The following is a 20,734-nucleotide window of genomic DNA, read 5'->3' on the forward strand; positions in this document are numbered from 1 at the left end:
ATTTCATTACTTCGACTCCGAAATTTTTTTGCAATCAATTAATATCTAAGAACTATCAATCTTAAAATTTCTGAAATGCAATGTCTTTTCTTTAATTTTGGAGAATAAAGCTGATCGAAATCTTATATTCCTTTTCTTAATGTTCTATTGTTCACCTGAAATGTGGATCCATTTGTGGCAACAATATGAATTTGCCGAATGAAATGAAACCAAAAGGAATCAACTCGTCGTACCACCCATTTTACCAATAGCTATTTAAATCTGGTCAGTTTCATCTATCGCTTCTTCTGAAGCCGTTCGAAACGAAGAAATTTTTGAAGATGCTGAAAAAGCAATTAAAGATCTGATGAAATGGGATCGAAAATCCCATTATGATCACGGATCCTTTTGAAATTCATACTTACTGACGACCTTTTCTGACCGAAAGCGCAAATAAAGTGTGTATTTTTGTGTCAAAATTTGTTTTTGTTGTTGGTACAGGCATTGCTAGATAGTATGAAATTTCTTGTTAGATGTTTATAGTTAGCTATATTTAAGTTATCTAGCATATAATAAAAATATAAAATGAAAAGAGATATTATAATTTAAAATTTCAGACATGTTTATCTAATAACAGTTTGTTCATTACCTGAGGAAAAAAAGCATAGTTAATGTTTTGTACTACTAATATTTATTCTTAATGAGTGAATTTAAATTGTAAGAGATAATTGAGATTATTCCTTTTATATAATTTAAACCTGTTAAAATTTCAACTCCTGGAATATTTCCATCTTTTGTATATAATTCTATTGAAAAATTCTTTTTGTCCCTACCATGAAACAAATTTTTGACTTATCCTAGACTATCAGGAAATTGTCTTGTGAAATGTATATTTTTATTGAATTAACTAAGCATATTTGAATAATTATCCTAGTATTGATCTCTTAATTTGCTTTTATCAAAAACTTTGTAAAGCTTTAGTACAATTTTTTTGACTTAAATTTCATTTATTTTATATTTTAATTATTGTTCATTTTAAATTTGTGTTACGTATGATTAGTTTTCTAATTTGAGCTAAATAAGAAAATAATCATGTTACAGAATTAAGAGTAAAAAGTTTTTCATTTCAGGATTTGATTTTTATGGTTTATTAACCTGTAATGATGTTATAAATAAAACAAAAATGAAATTATATATAACAATATAGCTACATGGATTAATTTATAAAATAAAAGTAGGACGTATAGTTTAAGATTTACAGGTTATTTGGTAAAATATCAGCATCACTGATTCCTAATATATCAGCTTAAAAATAGTTTTAGAAAAATATATGTTGAAAATGCTAAGCTGCTAAAATATGCTATGTTAAACTGCTAAAATATATATATGGCTCTTTAAAATCATTTTCTTAATTTTTAGAAGATAATGTTTTAAATGCTTATATATATTATATGGAAATCATTCAATTAATCATTTTATTCTGTGGCTATATGTTTTTTTCATTATGTGTTTATTAGAGATTTGTTGTTGTGATTTAGTATTCATTGCATTTTAAAAGTAACTATGTTAAAGGTGTTATTCTTCAAAGTTTGCTAGTTTTTATTAGTTCTGATTTTATGAAATCTGCTTTAGTAACTGCAGATAAATATTATTAAATTTTAGTTGAAATTTCTGCATAAATTTTTTTTTGATTACAAACTAATTATAAATATATTAAAAGTTTTAAATCTTATATTTTGCATGACTGTAAATGAATGAAGTTAAATGGTAAATAGTTATTTCTTCCTGTTTTTAGATTGTTTCTATGAACTTTTATCAGTAATTCAAACTATTAGTTTTTAAATAAAATTTACAGGTTATTTTTTATATTTACTATATTGGTTGGTTTGAATCTTAGATTTTTTTTTTGTAATTTTTGATAATCATATTATTGTTTTTTATATCAATTACTCAGATTATTTGAAATTTGAAAAAGTTTTGATCCAGCTCATAAATCGAACTGTATATAAATCTTTATATTTTTCTTAAATTCTATTTTACTCTACAATACAAGAATTACTTCCCATTATCTTTTTATAAGTATTGCAAGTTCTAAGATCATTAAATTTTGTATAATATAAATGGGAAATTATTTTTTTAAAGGCATTGTTTTCTATATCCATTTTCATGCACATTTAATTTATATGGAGATAGTAATGAAATCTTATCTATCACATTTTATTTGTTTCAAGTTTAAAAAAGGTATTATACTTTGGCCCATTTACAGATTGATAACAGCTTCTCTCATTTTGTGTCATTAAGTTTATCTAACTCTAAAAGCTCTGATACAGACAGGATTGTATAGGAATTATTTTTCAAAATATTTATACTGCTTTATGAGAAAGTGAAATATAAATATTTAAGGTTAAATGCATGAAGTCTATTGCTTAGGCTAGTGTATAAAATATAAATAAAAATGTTTATTGATAGCATGCTACAGTTTTTATTATTTATTACATTCTGTACATTTTGTGGTAAACTATGTATAGGTTTCTTCCTTTAAAAAAAGTTACTTTTAAGATGTATTTGTTATTGTGTGTATTATAAATTTAGTCAAGCAAATAAGCTCGCAAAGCTGCAGTTCTTTTGAGGGAGCGGGGGGGGGGGGGATATTAAAAGAGAATAGTTCAGGGCAGAGAGAAATATATGCTGAAAATATATTTTCAACATATTATTTTATTTGGGCATTTTGAATTTATTTTAGGCAAAATCCATTACTTATTTTTTAAAAATTCTTTGGGAAGCTCAAGGAAAAAGATCTATAAGAAGAAAGTATTTAAATATTTTATAGCACATTTATTAATACATGTTGATGTAACTGTGCAAGTTTTGAATAATTATGTATTTTCCTTCTATAGGTAGAAGATGAATTTCATCAAGAAAAAATTAAAAGGTCATAAAAAAGATGATGAAGAAGAGGAATATGAAAAGGCTGTTTATGAACAGTCTCTTCATCCTCAGAATCAAGATCAAAAAATGAAAAATACAGAAGAATGGCAGTTTTTCCAACAATTATCAATGAAAGTTCAAGATACTGTGCAGAAAACCCAGACAACTTTAAATAAGCTGAAAGATACTAGACCTGAAGATGGCTTAGATGAGGATAGAGATTATGATGTAGATAGTGACCTACTTTCTAAGGAAACTCCTCCCTACCCTGGAACAACTAAGGTATTACGTGCTCCACCAAGGCCTCCACCACCAGCAGGAGATAAACCTTCTATGCCTGTTGACTTAGATTTTGGATCGGATTTTTCCCAGAGCTCAATCTCAAAAGGCCCACCAAGGCCTCCTCCACCAGGATCTTCTGAAACATTTACTTCGGATTCAAGTGCCTTGCATGGGACACCAAGTAAAAGCTACGGATCTCCTGCACGACCTCCTCCACCTAACATTGGGAAAACAGAACCATTAGCTACAGATTCAACCTTTCCTGGTTCAAACCAAATGCAAAACAATGCATCATTTTCATTGTTAGATGAATTTGGATTCAAAAGCGAACCAGTTACAACAACCAATACAAATGTGCAAGATCTGTTATTCCTGGATGATAAAGAAGATGTTGATCCCTTTGACACCTCATTTGTTGATGTAAGGAATATAGCTCCTCTTTCTGCATCTTCAGAGAAAAATGAGAATGCAACCCAAGAAAAAGTTTCAGAAAAGAGCTTTAATCCATTTTGTAGCTCTGTCCCCTCTGATGAATGGATGACCGGTTCTCCTAATCATTCTGACCAAACCAAAAAGACTGCTACAAATCCTTTTTTCTCTGGAATTTTGGAGGATGTAAAACCAGTTAGTCAAGAAAATGTTCAACCAAGCTCTTCTCACAATCCGTTTAGTTTCAATGAGCCAGTTTCCAATAATAATGATAAAGATGATTTCTTTGGACTAACTATTGAACAGTCATCTAGTAAAGATAAATTGGCAGAAAGCTTTTTTCAAAAAAGTGACTCGCGAAAGGGTTCAGCTGAGTTTGAAAATAGTAAAAATTTTGTCAATTCTGCTTTCAATATCAGTGAAACATTAGAAGCTGAGAAAATTGCAGATAGTGTATCTGAAAGTCAGACTACAATTTCTGATTCAACTCAACGTAAAAGCATTCCTAATGAAGTAGATATGTGGAATTCTGGTAAAACAGATCCTGTTCAACGCAAAAGCATTCCTAATGAAGTAGATATGTGGAATTCAAGTAAAACAGATTCGGTTCAACGTAAAAGCATTCCTAATGATTCTGATATGTGGGATTCAGGTAAGGCAGAATCTGTTCAGCCTAAAAGCATTCCTAATGATTTATGGGATTCAAATAAAACTGATTCAGTTCAACGTAAAAGCATTCCTAATGAAATAGATATATGGGATTCAGATAAAAAAGAAGATTCTTCAATTTTGAAACCTGATCAGCCATCAAAAGTTATTGAAACCTCCGAAACTTCTTTAGTATGGAGTTCCAGTGCGGTAACAGATGTCTTGCAACCTGAGAAATCTGCTTCTAAAGAAGAACCTGCAACAGCTTTTGAAAGTGAAGTAGAAAGTAAAACTACTGGAGATTTAGATTTCTTTGGAACAAATAATGCAGCAGCCACTGAATCTTTTTCGAATTTAGATAGGCCCTTGGATAATAAGTCTTACGAAATATTACAGCCAGAAACATCAAATAACTTGACCAGTTTTGCATCTTCAAAAGAAAATGAAACAGAAGGGACAAAATCCGATGCAATATCTTCTTCCTCATTAAAAGAACAATCTCAGGATAAAATGGCAGAGTATTCTGATACTTTTGATGGAAAATATGCAAAAGCTGAATCTGCTACTAAAGAAGATATACAAACAACTTTTGCTGAAGATTTCTCTAAACCATTTGATGAAGAGAATGAACAAAATGCATTTTTATTTAAAGTTAAACCAACTGATCAAAAGCAAGATTTAGAATTTGATGCTTTTGCTGCAAAGTTTGAAAATGCAAAAGATAGTCAAAGTTCTGATGCATTTGATCCATTTATGTCTAAAAAGGCTCCTACATTGAAAAAAATCAAAGAAAATTATAAAGGTTTTGATAGTATGGATGAATTTGATCCTTTTAGAGTAACAAGTAAAGTTGAAGATTCCAGAAGTATGATGAAAAAGGAACCATCTCGTGATTCTTTTGAAGATTATGATAATGAAGTAGATTTTTCAGTGGTTATTAAACCAAAAGTTAAAGATAGCAGTGAGGTACAGCCATCTTTGATGGAACCTCCAAAGTTATTACCTCCACCTAAAACTCCCACTAAAGCTTTTGAAACGCCTGCTTCTCGTTTTAATCCATTTGATAAGGACTTTTTAGATAATACGGAGATTTCAAAAGCAACAGAAAAAACTTTTGAAACAGTCGAAGTTGAGGATGAACCTGTACCTGCTCTTGGAGAAGCTGGAGTTAGAAAAGCTGATTCTGTAGAAACACCTCTTTCTCCTCTTTTTGATGAGGATACTTCCCAACCTTTGGAAGTTTTCCCTAAGCCGTATGATAGAGATGGATGGGATATGGTTCTTAGACAACCTAATAAAAAGAAACTTACTGGTAATAGATTTTGGAAGAAAATATTTGTTAAGCTATCGGAAAATAGTGTTTTGCAACTTTTTAACAAAGCAGATGATAAACTTCCTTTTCAAGAACTACCTTTACAGGTACTTATCTATACTTAAAACATTTTTTTTTTAACAATTTTAAATGTTTTACAGTAGCTTAAAAGCTGTAAATGCAACTTGCGTTCATGAGGAAATTTAAATAGAATTGTTTGTGTGCAATTTTTAATTGATTTTGTGCATATGTATTTGTAGGTGCATAAACCACATGCTTATTTGTGTGTAGCATTAAATAATTTAATTTTCTTTTATTTAATTGCACTTTTTTATTTTGTTATGCATGTTTCATTTCAGTTGATTTTGTTTTGTTGTATAGGATTCTATAGAAAATATTCTGATTGTGTGCGCTGTTAGTCTGGAACTCTGGATAAAATGCTCAATTTCTTCTGAGTTCTGAGCTTTTTTTATTGGTGCTGTTTCAGTTCATCCTGTATCTTGCATATGTTTGGTAGGAAATCCTATAAAAGGATCTTCTACTGTGTTGAATATTCACTTCAGAGCACAATTTTATTAATTCACATGAGGTATGTTTTATTGCTTGCTTTTTAGAAAGTTTATTTATTAGCTCTTCCTTTTTAAAAGTAAAATAGTGTGCACCTTTTAGTTAATTAAAGCCCTCTACTTTTTTTTTGTTTATATGCTTTTGAATTTGTATTTGTTTTACATATGTTGTATTTTTGGCTGATTTGATCTTTTCCCGATTATTTTTAAGTTTATCTTTCAAAAGTTATATTTAGTGCATGTGAAAATTTTCCCTGCTAAAGTTTTATTGAATCCATTGGTATTATTAATAATTTATTCAATTTATAATTTACATTATCAACACTAAATGCAAAGAGGTCTTTTTTTTTTTCTTTTTTTTTGCACAAACTTACTATTTTTATTAATGTTTCTTGTAGATTAATTCTTCAGAGAAGGGGGAAAAAAAATGTTGATTTGGGATGTATAACTCTTTGACCTCCAAAACAATAAGACATCATAATAAAAGGACAAATTTGTTCTTGATTTTTTACAACTTTTTTCTTAATTTTAGTGAAATTAGAATGACCTAAGTTTTTATAAAATGACACACTTTCATTCACCGTTTTAAGCTTTCCCTTTAGGATTAATCTAATTATTTGTTGCCAATGTTATTCTAATGCTATGTCCATAATATTTATAATATTATTGAATTATGGCTTATTTTTTTCACTTCATTAAGGTATTGGTTTATTTATTTTCAGTTTTTCATTAATTACAATGCTGCTTTGCAGCCACAGTTCTGTTAATTATAACATGCAATTAATATTTAGTAGCATTAAATACTCAAGTTTTTAATTCCCCTAGTTTAAAAACGAGAACATGGTCCATATAATCTTCATTAAAGATACCTTTTATTAAATATGTCACCTTCAGAATTATTGAACAAATTGTTAGTGGTTAATATCTTTTTCTAAATAAATTTTGATTAGATTTTGTGCAATTACTTATTTGTGTCGTATAATTTAAGAAAAAAATGAGTTTATTTTAAATTTCAAGATATTAAACATTTTAAAATGAGTTAAACAAAATTACAGAGACTTTCAAAAGTTCTATAATGAATAACAATATTGTCAATGAGTCGGAAGCTGAGAATTATTATAATTATATCAATATTCAGTATTTAAAATTATTTTTTATTTATTATGAAATTATTATATTAGTTGTTATTCTGTTTAATTTTTTTAAAAAGTTATTTGGAGGCTGAAATATGAGGCACTGTCTATTACTTATCTTTTTGATAAATTCTTAGCTTAGCACGGCTTAGAGAGTGAAATATATTCACTATAGAAGAACAATCCTTTGTCGATTTGTATTTGAAATAATCTTATTTGGATTTAAATATAATTTTGTAACCTAACTTTTACCATCTTATTCATTGATTATTTATTTTGACTAAAGAATTAATATCAACCTGACATTTTTATGAGATTATTGCTTACTTCAAAGTAATTTTTCTTATAAAAATAATTTTATTAAATAAACAGTTGAGAAATTTAATATTACTTACTGAAAAAACAAAAGCAAAAGAGTGTTTGCATATTTTACTGTTCTATTTAAACTTTCAATACTTTATTTGATAGACTTTTTATTAAAAATGGAAAATTTTAAGCTTTAAAATTTGCAGAAAGAGTCAAATACTAAATACATTGTACATTTAATTCTTCAAACATGATTGAACAATTTTGCATAATCGTTTTACTGTAACTATTTAAGATAACTAATAACTAAGTGATTACTGACAGTGAGAAATTAAATCATTTTTGACTTGTTGGACAAAATAAAAAAATAAGTAATAATTTTGTAAAAATCTAAAATTGATTTAAAATTATTGCTAAACAGCAGTAAAAAATATTTCGGGTGATCATTGCATTTATAAAATAAAATTAAGGGTTGTACTTAAAAGATGTTCTTCACATAAAGTATTGGAGAGAAGTTGTTAGTTAGTCTTTAGTTATTAGTTTAGAATAGAGGTTTTAATTTTAATTTATAAATTCATATCCTAAAATGCCTCCCCCCCCAAAAAAAAATAAGAAACACTGTGTCATCGCCTATTCTCATAATATTTGTGGTAATAATATCATAGAAATATAAATTGACCTGCATATTTATTCTGCTTTAAATGTCACGGTAAAATATGTCACTTAAAGCAAAACTCCAGTTTTGCTTTAAGTAACAGCAAAATAAATTATGCTTACTGCAATGATTTGGATAAATATGGGCTTGAGGCTTTTTGAAAGGTGAAATTAGTTGTATCTTATTAGATTTTATTTGTAATTACTGCAACCATTCAGAAAAAGAGATCTTTTATATTTCTGCATAAATGCTTCATTTACCTATTTAGAATAATAGAATTTTGAGATCATTTGAAAATTAGTTTGCCCATTATATGAAAGGTACTTTCTTAACTAGGATGAAGTTTACATTCCCTAATTGCCTGTGTCTTTCTTAAATTGCTGAAAATCTGTTTGTTTACTAGTTCATCTTTCAAACATTTAAAGGAAATCTTCCTATATTGTTAAAATATGTATTTTGTGAAACATGTCATAAAAGTTTTTATAATGATTTCATATAAGATTCAAATGAGTTTTAGGTATGATATTCTTAAATAATAGCTAGCAATTTAGACTTCTAGAAGACAAGAGACATTATTCTTAGTTGTTATAGAACAGTTAAAACTAATGTCTTTAATAATGTTTTTAAATGTATGATTTTGATTTGTTGCACTAAAATTTATAATGCCTACAGTTATTATGTGATTTATACAGTGTAAATCTTCTGCAGACTATTTAAAAATTATTTTTCTAATGGTTCCTTTTTGATTACCAAAACCCTGGTTTAAAAATTTAAGTATTTTTTTTATTAGATAGAATTTTTCAGTCATGTATAGTATTTAGAATGCCTTGAATCATACAAATCTTATTTCCTGTATTATTTACTGTAAAAAACTGAGACGATTTTTTTTAAATCGCCATCTTTTCTCAAAACTTCCTGCCTTTTTGATTTGATTGAGTATCATTTGCTCAGAATCTCTATAACTATCTTTAATTTTGCAGTGGAAAATACAGGCAGTATTGTAAATAATAATTGGATTAAATTTGAAATCTATTCAGTGTTTCTCTGTATTGAAGCAATATTTTTGATTGTGATTCAAACACTTTATTAACATTTTGAACACAAAATTAACAAAATTTCGAGTTTAAACATTTCTGTGTATTCAATTTTGTAATTTTTTTTGATAAATGATTTATTTTTTAATATGTATATTAAATATTCTGAAAGTTTCTAGCTGGAAAACAAAAGTTAAAAGAGTGAACATTTTCTGAAATATATATAAATCAATGTTTGCTTGAAATATGTTAAAAAGTGTTTATTTATGTAGTTCTATTCATTTTCTTTTAATACTATTTAATATCCTTTTTTCTTAGCCATGCTATTCATTGTCAGAAATTGGAGCTCAACAATATGATCAGTACGGTAAAATATTTACTGTGAAATTACAATATAAGTTTTACCGTGAAAGAGTTGGAGTTCGGCCAGGACAAATATCAAAAGTTACCCAGGGCCAAGTTACGTCCATGGGAGATGTTGCAAAACTTGGTTTACCTCTTCAACACTCTCCTCAGACATCACAGCTTTTAAAACTTGGATCACATTCATATTCAGATGTGAAATATTTTATTCAGGTGATATTTCAGTTTTTATTGGATATTTAATTATTTGGCTTTTCAGGTGACAGTTTTTAAATCAATTTGTCTGTATTGCAGGAAGTTGAAGATGCTCTCTTTCGAATGAGTGTTCACAGAGATCGAGTTCTAACTTATAAAACTGAAGAAGTTCAAGTAATAGCTCAAGATGAATTTTATGTTGAACAAAGCAAAACTGGTCACATTGATAAACAGCTAGCTCGTGTCCGTATTTTCTTTTTGGCATTCATCACTGGTAACTATACTTTTTTTGTTAGTGTGTTTCTTAATAATATTGTAATAGCTTTAGGAATTATTTTTTAATTTTTAATTATTATTTGATGCTGTCATTTTTAAAAATAATAAATTTATCTCTGCTTAATGAAAATTTGAATTTAAATATTAATAAATAACATCAAGGTAATCTTTTTAGTATATTTAGTCTTTCAAAATTACTGAATTTTTATTGATATTAAAATCAATATTATTTTTGTCACTGTTTGGCTGTTATTCTTTTCTTGACCTGGGCAAAATATATTCTGTTGGGAAAAAAAACTGTTAATTTCTCTCTTTATTTTAAATTAGTAATGTTCTATTTCTGTTTCAACAATTCTGATCTACTATTTCCAATTATTTGATAGTTTGCTGTGGTAAACGTAATTGCCATCCTTAATGTTGAATTCAAAATATTTTAATGACGACATTTTAAAGATTTTTTTAAACTGTTTGATAACAAAAAAAAAAAAAAAAAGCAATTGAAACATATGAGAAAATGTCAGGTAATAATCATTCTTGAAACATAAAATATGTGTACAGTATTTTATATTAATATTAAAAAAATAATTGTCTAAATAAACATGAAAATAGTGATTATGCTTTAAGATTTTCTTTTTATTAAATTTGAAATTTTGGTTACTATTTCAAAATGTATAATATCTGAAATTTTCTTTATATATTGGGTAATGAAAATTTTTTTTATAGGTATGCCATCTGTTGAAGTTGGTTTGAATGATATTGTCCGACAAGGAAAAGAAGTTGTTGGGCGTTATGATATCATACCAGTGGTGACAGAAGAATGGATACGATTAGAAGATTGTGAATTTCACTCCTGCGTTGTTCAAGACGAATTTTACAAAAGTCGTGTCATAAAGTATGAATTATTTTAGAATGTATATAGTTTTAAATTAACTGATGCTTTATGCTTTACTTATGTAATTTTCATTATTTATTTTAATGGAATTGCTTTTTACTATTGACTATTCATATTGAATTAAAATTTATTCTTTTTCATTGAAATGTCCTGATTTTGGTTTTTGAAAATACTTTTCAATATCATTTATATAAAAAGTTTTTTGAGAAAACTAGTCCATTTGTGAAACTATAGGCCTAATTGGATATAGTTTTTAAACGATTAAATCTTTTTGTTTATTAATGAAATATTTAAAGGAAGGAGAACCTTTATACTAAAGAAATCAAATTAAAATATCAAATTTTTATTTTTATTTTAGAGCATAACTATATCTTTACTTTCAATTTAAGTTTTTAAATTTCTTATTTAGACTTAGAAATCTTTTTCTGGATCACTGAAATTTTAAATTATTCAATTACAAATGTTTATATTATTAAATATATATTTTTCCATCTGTACTGTGTGGCATTTAAACTCTAGTGTTCTTTAATATGCTAATATACTTTGAAATTTCATAAGTGGACAAATTAAAAAATGTATGTCAAAAGTTTTTCTCTATTCGTTGCTACTGTTAGTGAAATTAAGATAGGCCATAAGTTATGCTTATTTAGAATTCAAAACATGAAGTTCTGATATTATGATTATATTTATTAAGTATTGATTTCTGTTCAGAATTGTAATTTTCGTATGAAGTATATGATTCTTTATTTTAAGTATTTATATAATGATAAGTCTTCTTAATCACCATTGCTATCGAATCGTAAATTATTGTGAAATATATATTCTGTTTTAAAGAATTGCATATCACTTTGTAAAATCCTTATTAAATATTTAATTTGAATTCTTTAGACTTGTTTTATTATTTTAAAATTTGTTTCAAATTAGTTTTATCCCTTTGCATTATTTTTTTCTTTCTGTCAGATTTCATCCACCTGATGCTTGTTTATTTGAATTACTGCGATTTCGAATTCGCCCACCAAAAAATCGGGAGCTTCCTTTACAGGTTAGTAAAATCAACTATATGCAATCCATTTACACTTTTAAATGAAAAATTTTATATTAATATAATTACTTTTTATTTAATAAGGAGCTTTCATAGAATTGCCATCAATTTGCATAATTTAAATGTAATTACATAGGATTATTAAAGAATCTTGTTCTTAAATTAATTTTTTTCATTTTTTTTTTTCTTATTCAGATTTATAGTTTAGTAGAAATTGATTTCATAGTGATTAATTACTAGAATTCTAAGTAAAAATTGATCATTAATAATTTTTAAATTTTTTTATGCTTCTATTAGAAAAGATGTATTTCATTCACTTAGAATTTAAAAATTCATGGTGGAAACAGTAATCTTACTTAAAGTTAAGCTGAGTTTAGCTTGTAGTGATATGTAATGCAAGAGGATAGAACCTGGGACCTTGTGGTTCGCCGTCCAGTAACATGACCATGATACCAAAACAATTGCTCGGGTAGCAGGGCTGTTAACTGGATTATATGCTATGTTTGTTGCAGATGCACAATTTTCTTTATCGGAAATATATATAATATAAATCTGTTTCTCAAGATTAAATGCTTCATATCGTGGAAGTATTTTTCAAGCTATAATTAGTTGTACTTTTATTGAGAATTATAATAAAATAATACTTTACAGGTTCGAGTTTTTATGACTGTAAGCAACACTAGAGTTGAGATTCGTTCTGATATATTAGTCCCAGGATATAGCAGCAGAAAACAAGGTCAAGTTCCCTGTGAAAATATACAGATTCGTTTTCCTATACCTGAGTGTTGGATCTACTTATTTCGCACAGAGAAACATTTCCGTTATGGATCCAAAAAATCAACTGCCAGAAGACCAGGAAAAATAAAGGTATTATTTATATCAAATTCTGTATGAGTATGCATGGGGAGGGTGAAAAATATCGGTATTATGAATATGAACATTGAAAAAATGAAGAAAAAAAAATTCTATTTGATGATTTTTTAGGATATCTATTGGTCATAAATTTCACTTTCAAATATTCTTCTTCTGCATAAGGTGTTCTAAGAATTAAGAGCTGTGGCGAAGATTTGAAGAATTTCGGAGAAAATAATCACTTTTAAACAGTGTTGGCAAAAAATAATTTGAAAAGACAAATGTTGGATTTTTTAAAATTTGTAAGATATTTTTAATTGTTTAAAAGAGTTGTATAAACTAAATATTTGGTATTTTTATAAAAATGCTTAGCTTTAAACTAATAAGTGTATGAATTAATGTGCATAAATATGAATTTCTTATTCTTTAAAATATTTTCCTACTGAGTTCAATTAAAAACATTTCTTTTTTTGAGGAATTATGTAGTAAAAGTGCTGGTTAGTATTTCAAACCAGTGTAATTAATTCCAATTAAAATTTTGAATAAATTTTTCTGATTTTAAAACTAAATTTTTAAAAACTATTTTTGGTTTTAAAATTTACTGTAACAAAAAAAAAAAAAAAAATGACGCAGTGAAATAAAAAAATTTTACAAGCCTCTGAACTTTTTTTCATATTCTTTGGAAAACAACTTGGCTGCAAAAAACAATATCCAAACATTTGCAACTTTTTGGGTTCTTATGTTATGTTATAAACCCACTTCCTTTTTACCATAAGTTCAAAAAATTACATATAGTTAGAGACTAATTGTTGGAATTGTTAGTTCTTGAATTGCAGCTACGGTATACAGTTAACTTAATAAAGCAACTTACAATATTTCTGATCAACAGATCATGTTGCATGTTTTATAGTAATTCTTTGATGTACTTATATCATTTTGTGTTTTTAACATATGTATGCAAATCCACTGTTTTGTTAAGTCTCTTTTATAAATTTGTTTTTTTTTTTTTTCTAATTTTCTTCTTTTATAATCATAAAATCTGCCCTACTCGTAAATTTAAAGATTGTTTGTTTAAGATCTGCATTTTTTTTAAGAAATAGAGAACATTTGCAAATTGCAATTAGTTATTAAAGCATTAAAATCTTTAAAGAACTTAGTTCAAACAAATATAAGGAACATTAAAAAAGAAATGAACCGGAAGCCTAGGAACAGAAACCATTATCTATATGTCAGAAGTATTGGCTTTGGCTATTGAGGCACTTGTTCCGCAGCAACAATGAATGGTTATCTCGTAAAATTCCTGGGGCCGCATTGTGAATAACTTCACTGTATGAACCAGTGGTGTACCTGGGAAGAGCATTGGCTGCCAGTGATGGGTTGGAAATTTTAGTCTCGAATCCAACTTCTGCCAGAAATATTTTTTTTCTTTCTTTTTTTAGCTAATTTTACAGAAAATGGAAAAATTCTTATTTCTCATTTGTTCAATTCATGAAACATATAAAGACAAAATTTGTTCAATTCCTGAAACATATGCACTTAAATATATCAAATAACTTTGAAATTTATTATTTGACAAAGTTTAAGTTTGACACCTTATCATATTGAGGTTTTCTTCTGTTTTAGTATGTTACTAATTTTTTCTACACAAAGGGTTTATGGTAAAAGGAATGTTAGATATAATTGTTTAATTAAAATTCTTTTCAATTTTGACTTATTTTATTGCCTATTTAGGGCTTGGAACGCATCATAGGAGCTGCTCAGAACCTTGATCCCAGCCTCATTGAAGTATCTGCTGGTCAAGCAAAATATGAACATGTCTTCCATGCTGTGGTTTGGCGCATTCCTCGTCTCCCAAAAGAAGGTCAAGGTATTGCAAAATATTTCCTCTATACACCTAAATGTTTTTGTTGTATATCGATACAATTTCTGATGAACTTTGTGCGTATGTTTTTAAAATTTAATTTGTTAAAAGAACTACATAATCTTTAAAAGGTAAGTACTTATTTTCAATCCCCAAGATTCACCTAATCATTACCAAGTTTTATTCATTTTTATTCTTTATCTGATAGAAATAAATACACTTAGCTATATGAATAAGAGATGAAAACAGTAAAAACAATTTGGAAGGTTCTTAACTACTGCTAATTTTTTTAAATTCCCGTTTATATGCAGTATTGTAATTGCATATTTTAATTCCATGTTGCAATAATGGCAAACGCATTAGTCTGCAGTCTGAAAGGTAAACAACTAAAACATGTTCATGATGTATATATATGTGGTGTTGGCAACAGGAGCTCAAGTTGTGTGAAAAGATAAGAAAATAAAGAAAGATAATATGAATACGTTGAAGAAATATAAAAGCAATACCACACCAAAGCTGGAAGTTGTCACTTATGCTTCGACACTCATGAAGAGCACTCAGTCTCAATGCTAATTGAAGAAGACCACGGCAACATATTTATCGTTTGGTTCAACGTATTCTATCCTTACCGGGGATAAGTCCCTCCCGGGGCTAGGCGCCCCGTCAATCCAACACATAAGCTGTAAGTAGTCAGCCTATGTATTGTTTCCTGGAACGCAAATTGCATTTCCAACAAAATTAATGATTTCCGCACCTTTTGTAAATAAGTATAACCCTGATGCTATTCTTATTCAAGAAACTCACCTTTGACCGCAAAGAAAAATTTATCTGACAAATTACCATTCTTACTACAGTTAATTACAGGACTGATAACACAGGTGGTGGCACTGCAATTATGATTAAAAATGTTATCCCCCTCCCTGAGATTAATCCCCCTACGTTACATTATGTCGAAGCTACGGTAGTTGCCCTCGATATTAAAAAGACCCAATCACTCTTACATCAATTTATATCCCTTCTAATTACTGACAACGCTGTCTTTACATTCGACATCGAGAACCTCCTACAAATTAGTTCCAACCAAATTATTTGTGGCTATTTTAACGCCCAACATATCAGCTGGGGTTGTTAGAATATAACGGCAACACGTTATATTCTTTTTCACTCCAAGCAGGTTTAGAAATTTTAGCTCCTTGCTCCCCCACTAGATACGGTGTATTTTCGGCCAGTATAATAGATCTTGCAATTGTTAGACTTCCTCTTCCCCTACGATATTGTTTCTATTCCTGCCCTTAACTCTGATCACAACCCAATTCTCCTAAATTTTTATTTGATAGTAAGAGAAAAATGGCTACTAATTGGGTTAATTTTAAACAACAACTCTCCAGCGCCAATACTGAACATTACTTGGATCCCCAAACTCTTGAACAACTTGATGAACTCGTTGGCTATTTTGGAAAAAAAACTATTATTGATGCTAAGGTTGCTGCCTCGAAACCAGTGAAATTCAACCAAAATTACACCGACCCTAAAATTCGCAATCTCCATAAAGAAAGGAATTATGCCAGAAAGATTTTTCCAAACACTAGAAACCCAGTCTTCAAGAGAATCATGAATAAACTTAATAAAACTTAATGAAAACACTGAGTAGAACGAATTCCTCAACAAACTTGTTAACATATGACGCACATTCTGGAATTTTGTTTCATCTTTTGAAAAGGAAAAACAAAACATCTTCGTAATTAAAGGCCTGGCTAGTATTGTTAATACTGGCATTGATAAAGCAAACTGCTTGGTTGGGAGCCTTGAGACTCGGTTTCAATTAAATAATCTTTCACATGACGAAACAGAGACGCTTGTAAATAACAAAGTCAAAGACTTTCAAAATACTCTTCCTAAATACTTTTATGATATAATTCCTTCGTCTATCACTGAAATTCATGAATGCATTAAGAATCTTAAAATCATCAAAGCTCCGGCTTAGACGAATTATAATAAAGTTATACGTAATCTCCCCCCAAATTTAATCTCTATGCTTCAATTTATCATTTTTTAAATTATGGGTATTGGTCACTTCCCTACTAAATGCAGTTGTAGCCCCTATTCTTAAACCGGGCAAAGATGCCACCGCACCTGCCAGCTATAGACCCATTTCACTATTTCGAATAGACTTAATAAATGTATTATTTTGAATAGACTTAATAAATTCCTTGATGAAAATTATATTCTCTGCCCGGAACAATTTGGTTTTAGGAATAACCTCAAGACGACCCATCAACTTGTTTGGGTAGTTGAATACGTCGAAGAGGGTTTCGCTAATAATCGAAAGTCCGCCGTTTTTTCCTAGATATTCAGAAAGCCTTTGACAGAATTTGGCAAGACTGCCTTATTTACAAGCTAATTATTTACAATATTCCTCATTACATTATTAAAATTATTATCTCATATTTAAATAATAGATTCTTCTGTGTAATTTTGGCAGTTGCATGGCCAAAAGGAAGAGAGACCTGAAATTAACTTCAATTTGTATTTCCACAGGAATCAAAATTTGTACAAGAAAATCGATGATAAAGACACATTCATTTACATTGCACTACAAAAGTAAAAGAGATAGAAATTTTTCCCTTCAGCGATTTTACTATGAGATTCTAACATGGATTTCTTTGATACACGTAGATTTAGGAAAGTGAAACTTGGGTTTGGGTATCTTTAAAAGAATGCTATAAGCGTTAGGTATTTTTATCCCTTCATTTGGGGCCTGAAAACCAAAGAGTCAGCAATATATTAGAGAATGTGTTAGAAATAATTAAATGAAAAAGTAGGATTCGGATCGGGAAATAAAAGAACATTTTAGAATAGTAAGTAATGTGGGCTAATTTAAGATAAAAATTAGGAAATCAATTAATATTTATTTAATTAAAATATCAATACATATATATAATTTAAAATTTTACTTTTCCTTCCATTGGTACACTACCATTTGTAATCTCATCACTCAAATATTCACCATAGATAATAATTTTATTTTTAGGATATTTTGAATTCCCCTTTTTTGGGAAGCAACATAATGGGAATTTTTGAGAATGCAAATTTCTTTTGAAAGATTTTAAATATATTTGAGCTGCAAATAGGTTGTTCTTATATTTCAATGAAAATTGACTTAATTTTCAAAACGATTTGTTACTATAACTTTATTAGGTGTAGGCTATGAATTAAGAAATAATAGATGTATAAATTTATTATCCATTATTATTTTACTATCCTTCCTCATAATACTGTTTAGATTTTATTTTCTAAATGTTTTAATGTGTTATTTTTGATATTGCACCTTTGTATTTATATATCTGCTATAGAAGTAGGAAGAGCTATTTTATTTTATAATTGCTTTCTTTGTTATATTAAAGTATAAAGAAATTATTTCTCATAGATTTTTTTTTATCACAATATATATTAAATATTTTACATTGAAACCTGAACTAAGATTATGAATTGATCTTAAATTTCTCCAAAGTTTAAAAGTCTGGAACATAAATTCTAAAATTTTTTGACAACCTCTGTACTGTCTTATAGTCGAGAATCTCGTTTGTGCTATCTTGATCACTTTTAAATAATAGTTGGTCACATTATATGTACTTTGTAAATATTCTGTAGTGAGTGTACTCTTGGATTGTAATGTGCAAAATTAATGTTAAAATATTTTTTAGGAGCATATACTCAACAGCTCTTCTTGCTTCGCACAGAATTAACCTCATTTGATCAAATACCCGAATCATTTGAACAATTTGTTGATGTTGAATTCACTATGCCTGCTACGTATGTTTCTCATACTACTGTACGTTCTGTTTCTGTAACCAATCCTGTACCACCTGAAAAATATGTACGTTATATTTCCAAACATGAATACAAGGTTGAAATAGACTTTAAGAACAGCTCTGATGAAATTGAGGGTTTGATTTCAACACCTAGTGCAAGTGTTCCTGTCAGCACCACACCAGCTGTACAGGAAAGTACAGAAGATGAGGACAAAGAGGATGATAGTGATTAATTTCTTGCAGCTGAGAGCTTGTCTATAACTTGTAACCTTCAAAATATCTGGTGTAATCGATATAATATTCTTGTCATGTGTAGTATATTTATGTAATATAATGGATAATTTATTTAAAAGTGGTCTTCAGTGTTGTATCGAAAAGGCTTTATTGAATTGTTAAATTGGTTATGTAGTAAGTGTGACACAGTTAAAAACAAAAATGCAGAAGTTACGTTTGCTGTGTACATTGAACTGTTCCTTAAAAATGTATTTCTTAGTTGGATTGTAGTAATGTCTTTATATGGTGCTTGTACCAAGCTCTCTCAATGTTGTTACTGGGATTAGTTGGTGAAAATGACATATGATATGGAATCCCAAGTTATTTCACTTCCAAAAACATACTTTTAATGATAATTTGATGACAGATTAAATCAATAAATGTGTTATTTACTTGCAGAACCCATTTCATGTTTGTACCTTTTGAGTTACTTCAATGTACATACTGAAGTTTAGAAAATTAGTAGGATAGACATTTATGCAAGATAATTTAAATAACTCCATACATATTCATAGATGTGATAAAATATAATGGCTTCGGAAACTATAGATTTCTCCCTCTTTGTGCTTTATTATTCTGATTTCACCAAAAAATATAAATTTTAAACTAAGATTTAACCGGAAAAAAAAGGAAAATTTTCTCATGTTTGTTTTGAAATAGATAGTGTCCAGTATAAGGCAGAATTCATTCAGTATTAAATGTAACATTCAAATTAAGTAGTAGTCGGAAGCAGTTAAAAACAATGGATAAAATCCTTATTTTTTTAAAAATAAAATTTATTTCTAGAGCATTATGAGATTCTTTCTTCCAGTATTAATTCCCAGTTCAGAAGTGAAATTTTGAGACCTTTTATATTAATATGCAATTTTGTGTACATTCAAAGGCAAGCTGTTTTACAAATGTAATACTGAAAATCCATTTGTTTGAATTGTTTGCATTTGACAGACTTTTACTGGGCAAATTCATTTTTAAATACAAATTATTATGGAAATCATTATTTTATAATTTTGTTAAATATTCTGATTTTTTTGTCTAGTTGCCAGTTATCTGGCTTACTCTTAGTTGTACAAATTTTATAAGTAATTTGATACTAATATTACTTTGAATGTTGAATAATAGCATAGATAAAAAATAACCAGTTTATTTTATAGTAAGAGGAGGGAGGGCGGTAAAATTCTTTTTAAAAAGTACATAATACATAAATATAGTTTTAGTTTTTAATAAATGCTCATGAATGTATGCTAAATGATTTATTTTTCAAGAAAAACTCGGCAGTCTCAAATATTTGGTTTTGGATAACTTTTTTTAATGTAGACAAGTAAAATTTAAATAAATTAGGAATTTTGATTAACTAAATAGAATGTCAGCACACAATTGACAGTAATATACATTTGTTAATCAAAAATTATAAATTGCACATTGAATAAATGATTAATGTTAGTGTTGGTAGCAATGTGAAATGTTAACAAAATATCATTTGTGTATTTAATCATATTCAATATTATAGAACTTAAAAGCATTTATTGAATCTTTAGTCAAGTGTTTCATTATTTGTATCCATTTTGTAAAAAAACTTTTTTTCTAAATAAGCATTAAAATAATTAATGCACAACTTAATGGATATGGTAATTATTTATTTGATGGGCATTTAGTGATCAGGTTATATCATTTTGAAAGATTGTTTTGATTTGTTACAAAAATTCCACAGTCAAATTAGAAAATGTTACTAAAATATTTTTGTGAATTTAATTTTATAAAATTACTGGAAGTATATTATATCCATTCTAATTCAATGTGAAGTGTTATTTTTCCCTTTGTTTTTGTATAATCATAAACATTGGTTATCCTGAATTTGTTCAAATTCACTTTTTAAAAATGTGATATATTATTTTCAAT

The 20,734-nt window shown here is 28.1% G+C and overlaps 1 protein-coding gene across 1 annotated transcript; it reads left to right on the plus strand.

Moving 5' to 3' along the window:
• The first annotated feature begins 210 nt into the window (after window positions 1-210).
• LOC129960112 (protein stoned-B-like) lies at window positions 211-20,726 on the plus strand. Its single transcript, XM_056073243.1, has 9 exons — window positions 211-437; window positions 2,877-5,685; window positions 9,591-9,848; window positions 9,930-10,104; window positions 10,830-10,998; window positions 11,959-12,040; window positions 12,692-12,907; window positions 14,624-14,759; window positions 18,458-20,726. The coding sequence occupies exons 2-9, from the start codon at window positions 2,884-2,886 to the stop codon at window positions 18,796-18,798; spliced, it is 4,179 nt and encodes a 1,392-aa protein (XP_055929218.1). The 5' UTR covers window positions 211-437; window positions 2,877-2,883; the 3' UTR covers window positions 18,799-20,726.
• Window positions 20,727-20,734: the final 8 nt, after the last annotated feature.

This window comes from Argiope bruennichi, chromosome X2 (genome assembly GCF_947563725.1).
Source record: "Argiope bruennichi chromosome X2, qqArgBrue1.1, whole genome shotgun sequence".
Taxonomy (NCBI): Eukaryota; Metazoa; Arthropoda; class Arachnida; order Araneae; family Araneidae; genus Argiope; species Argiope bruennichi.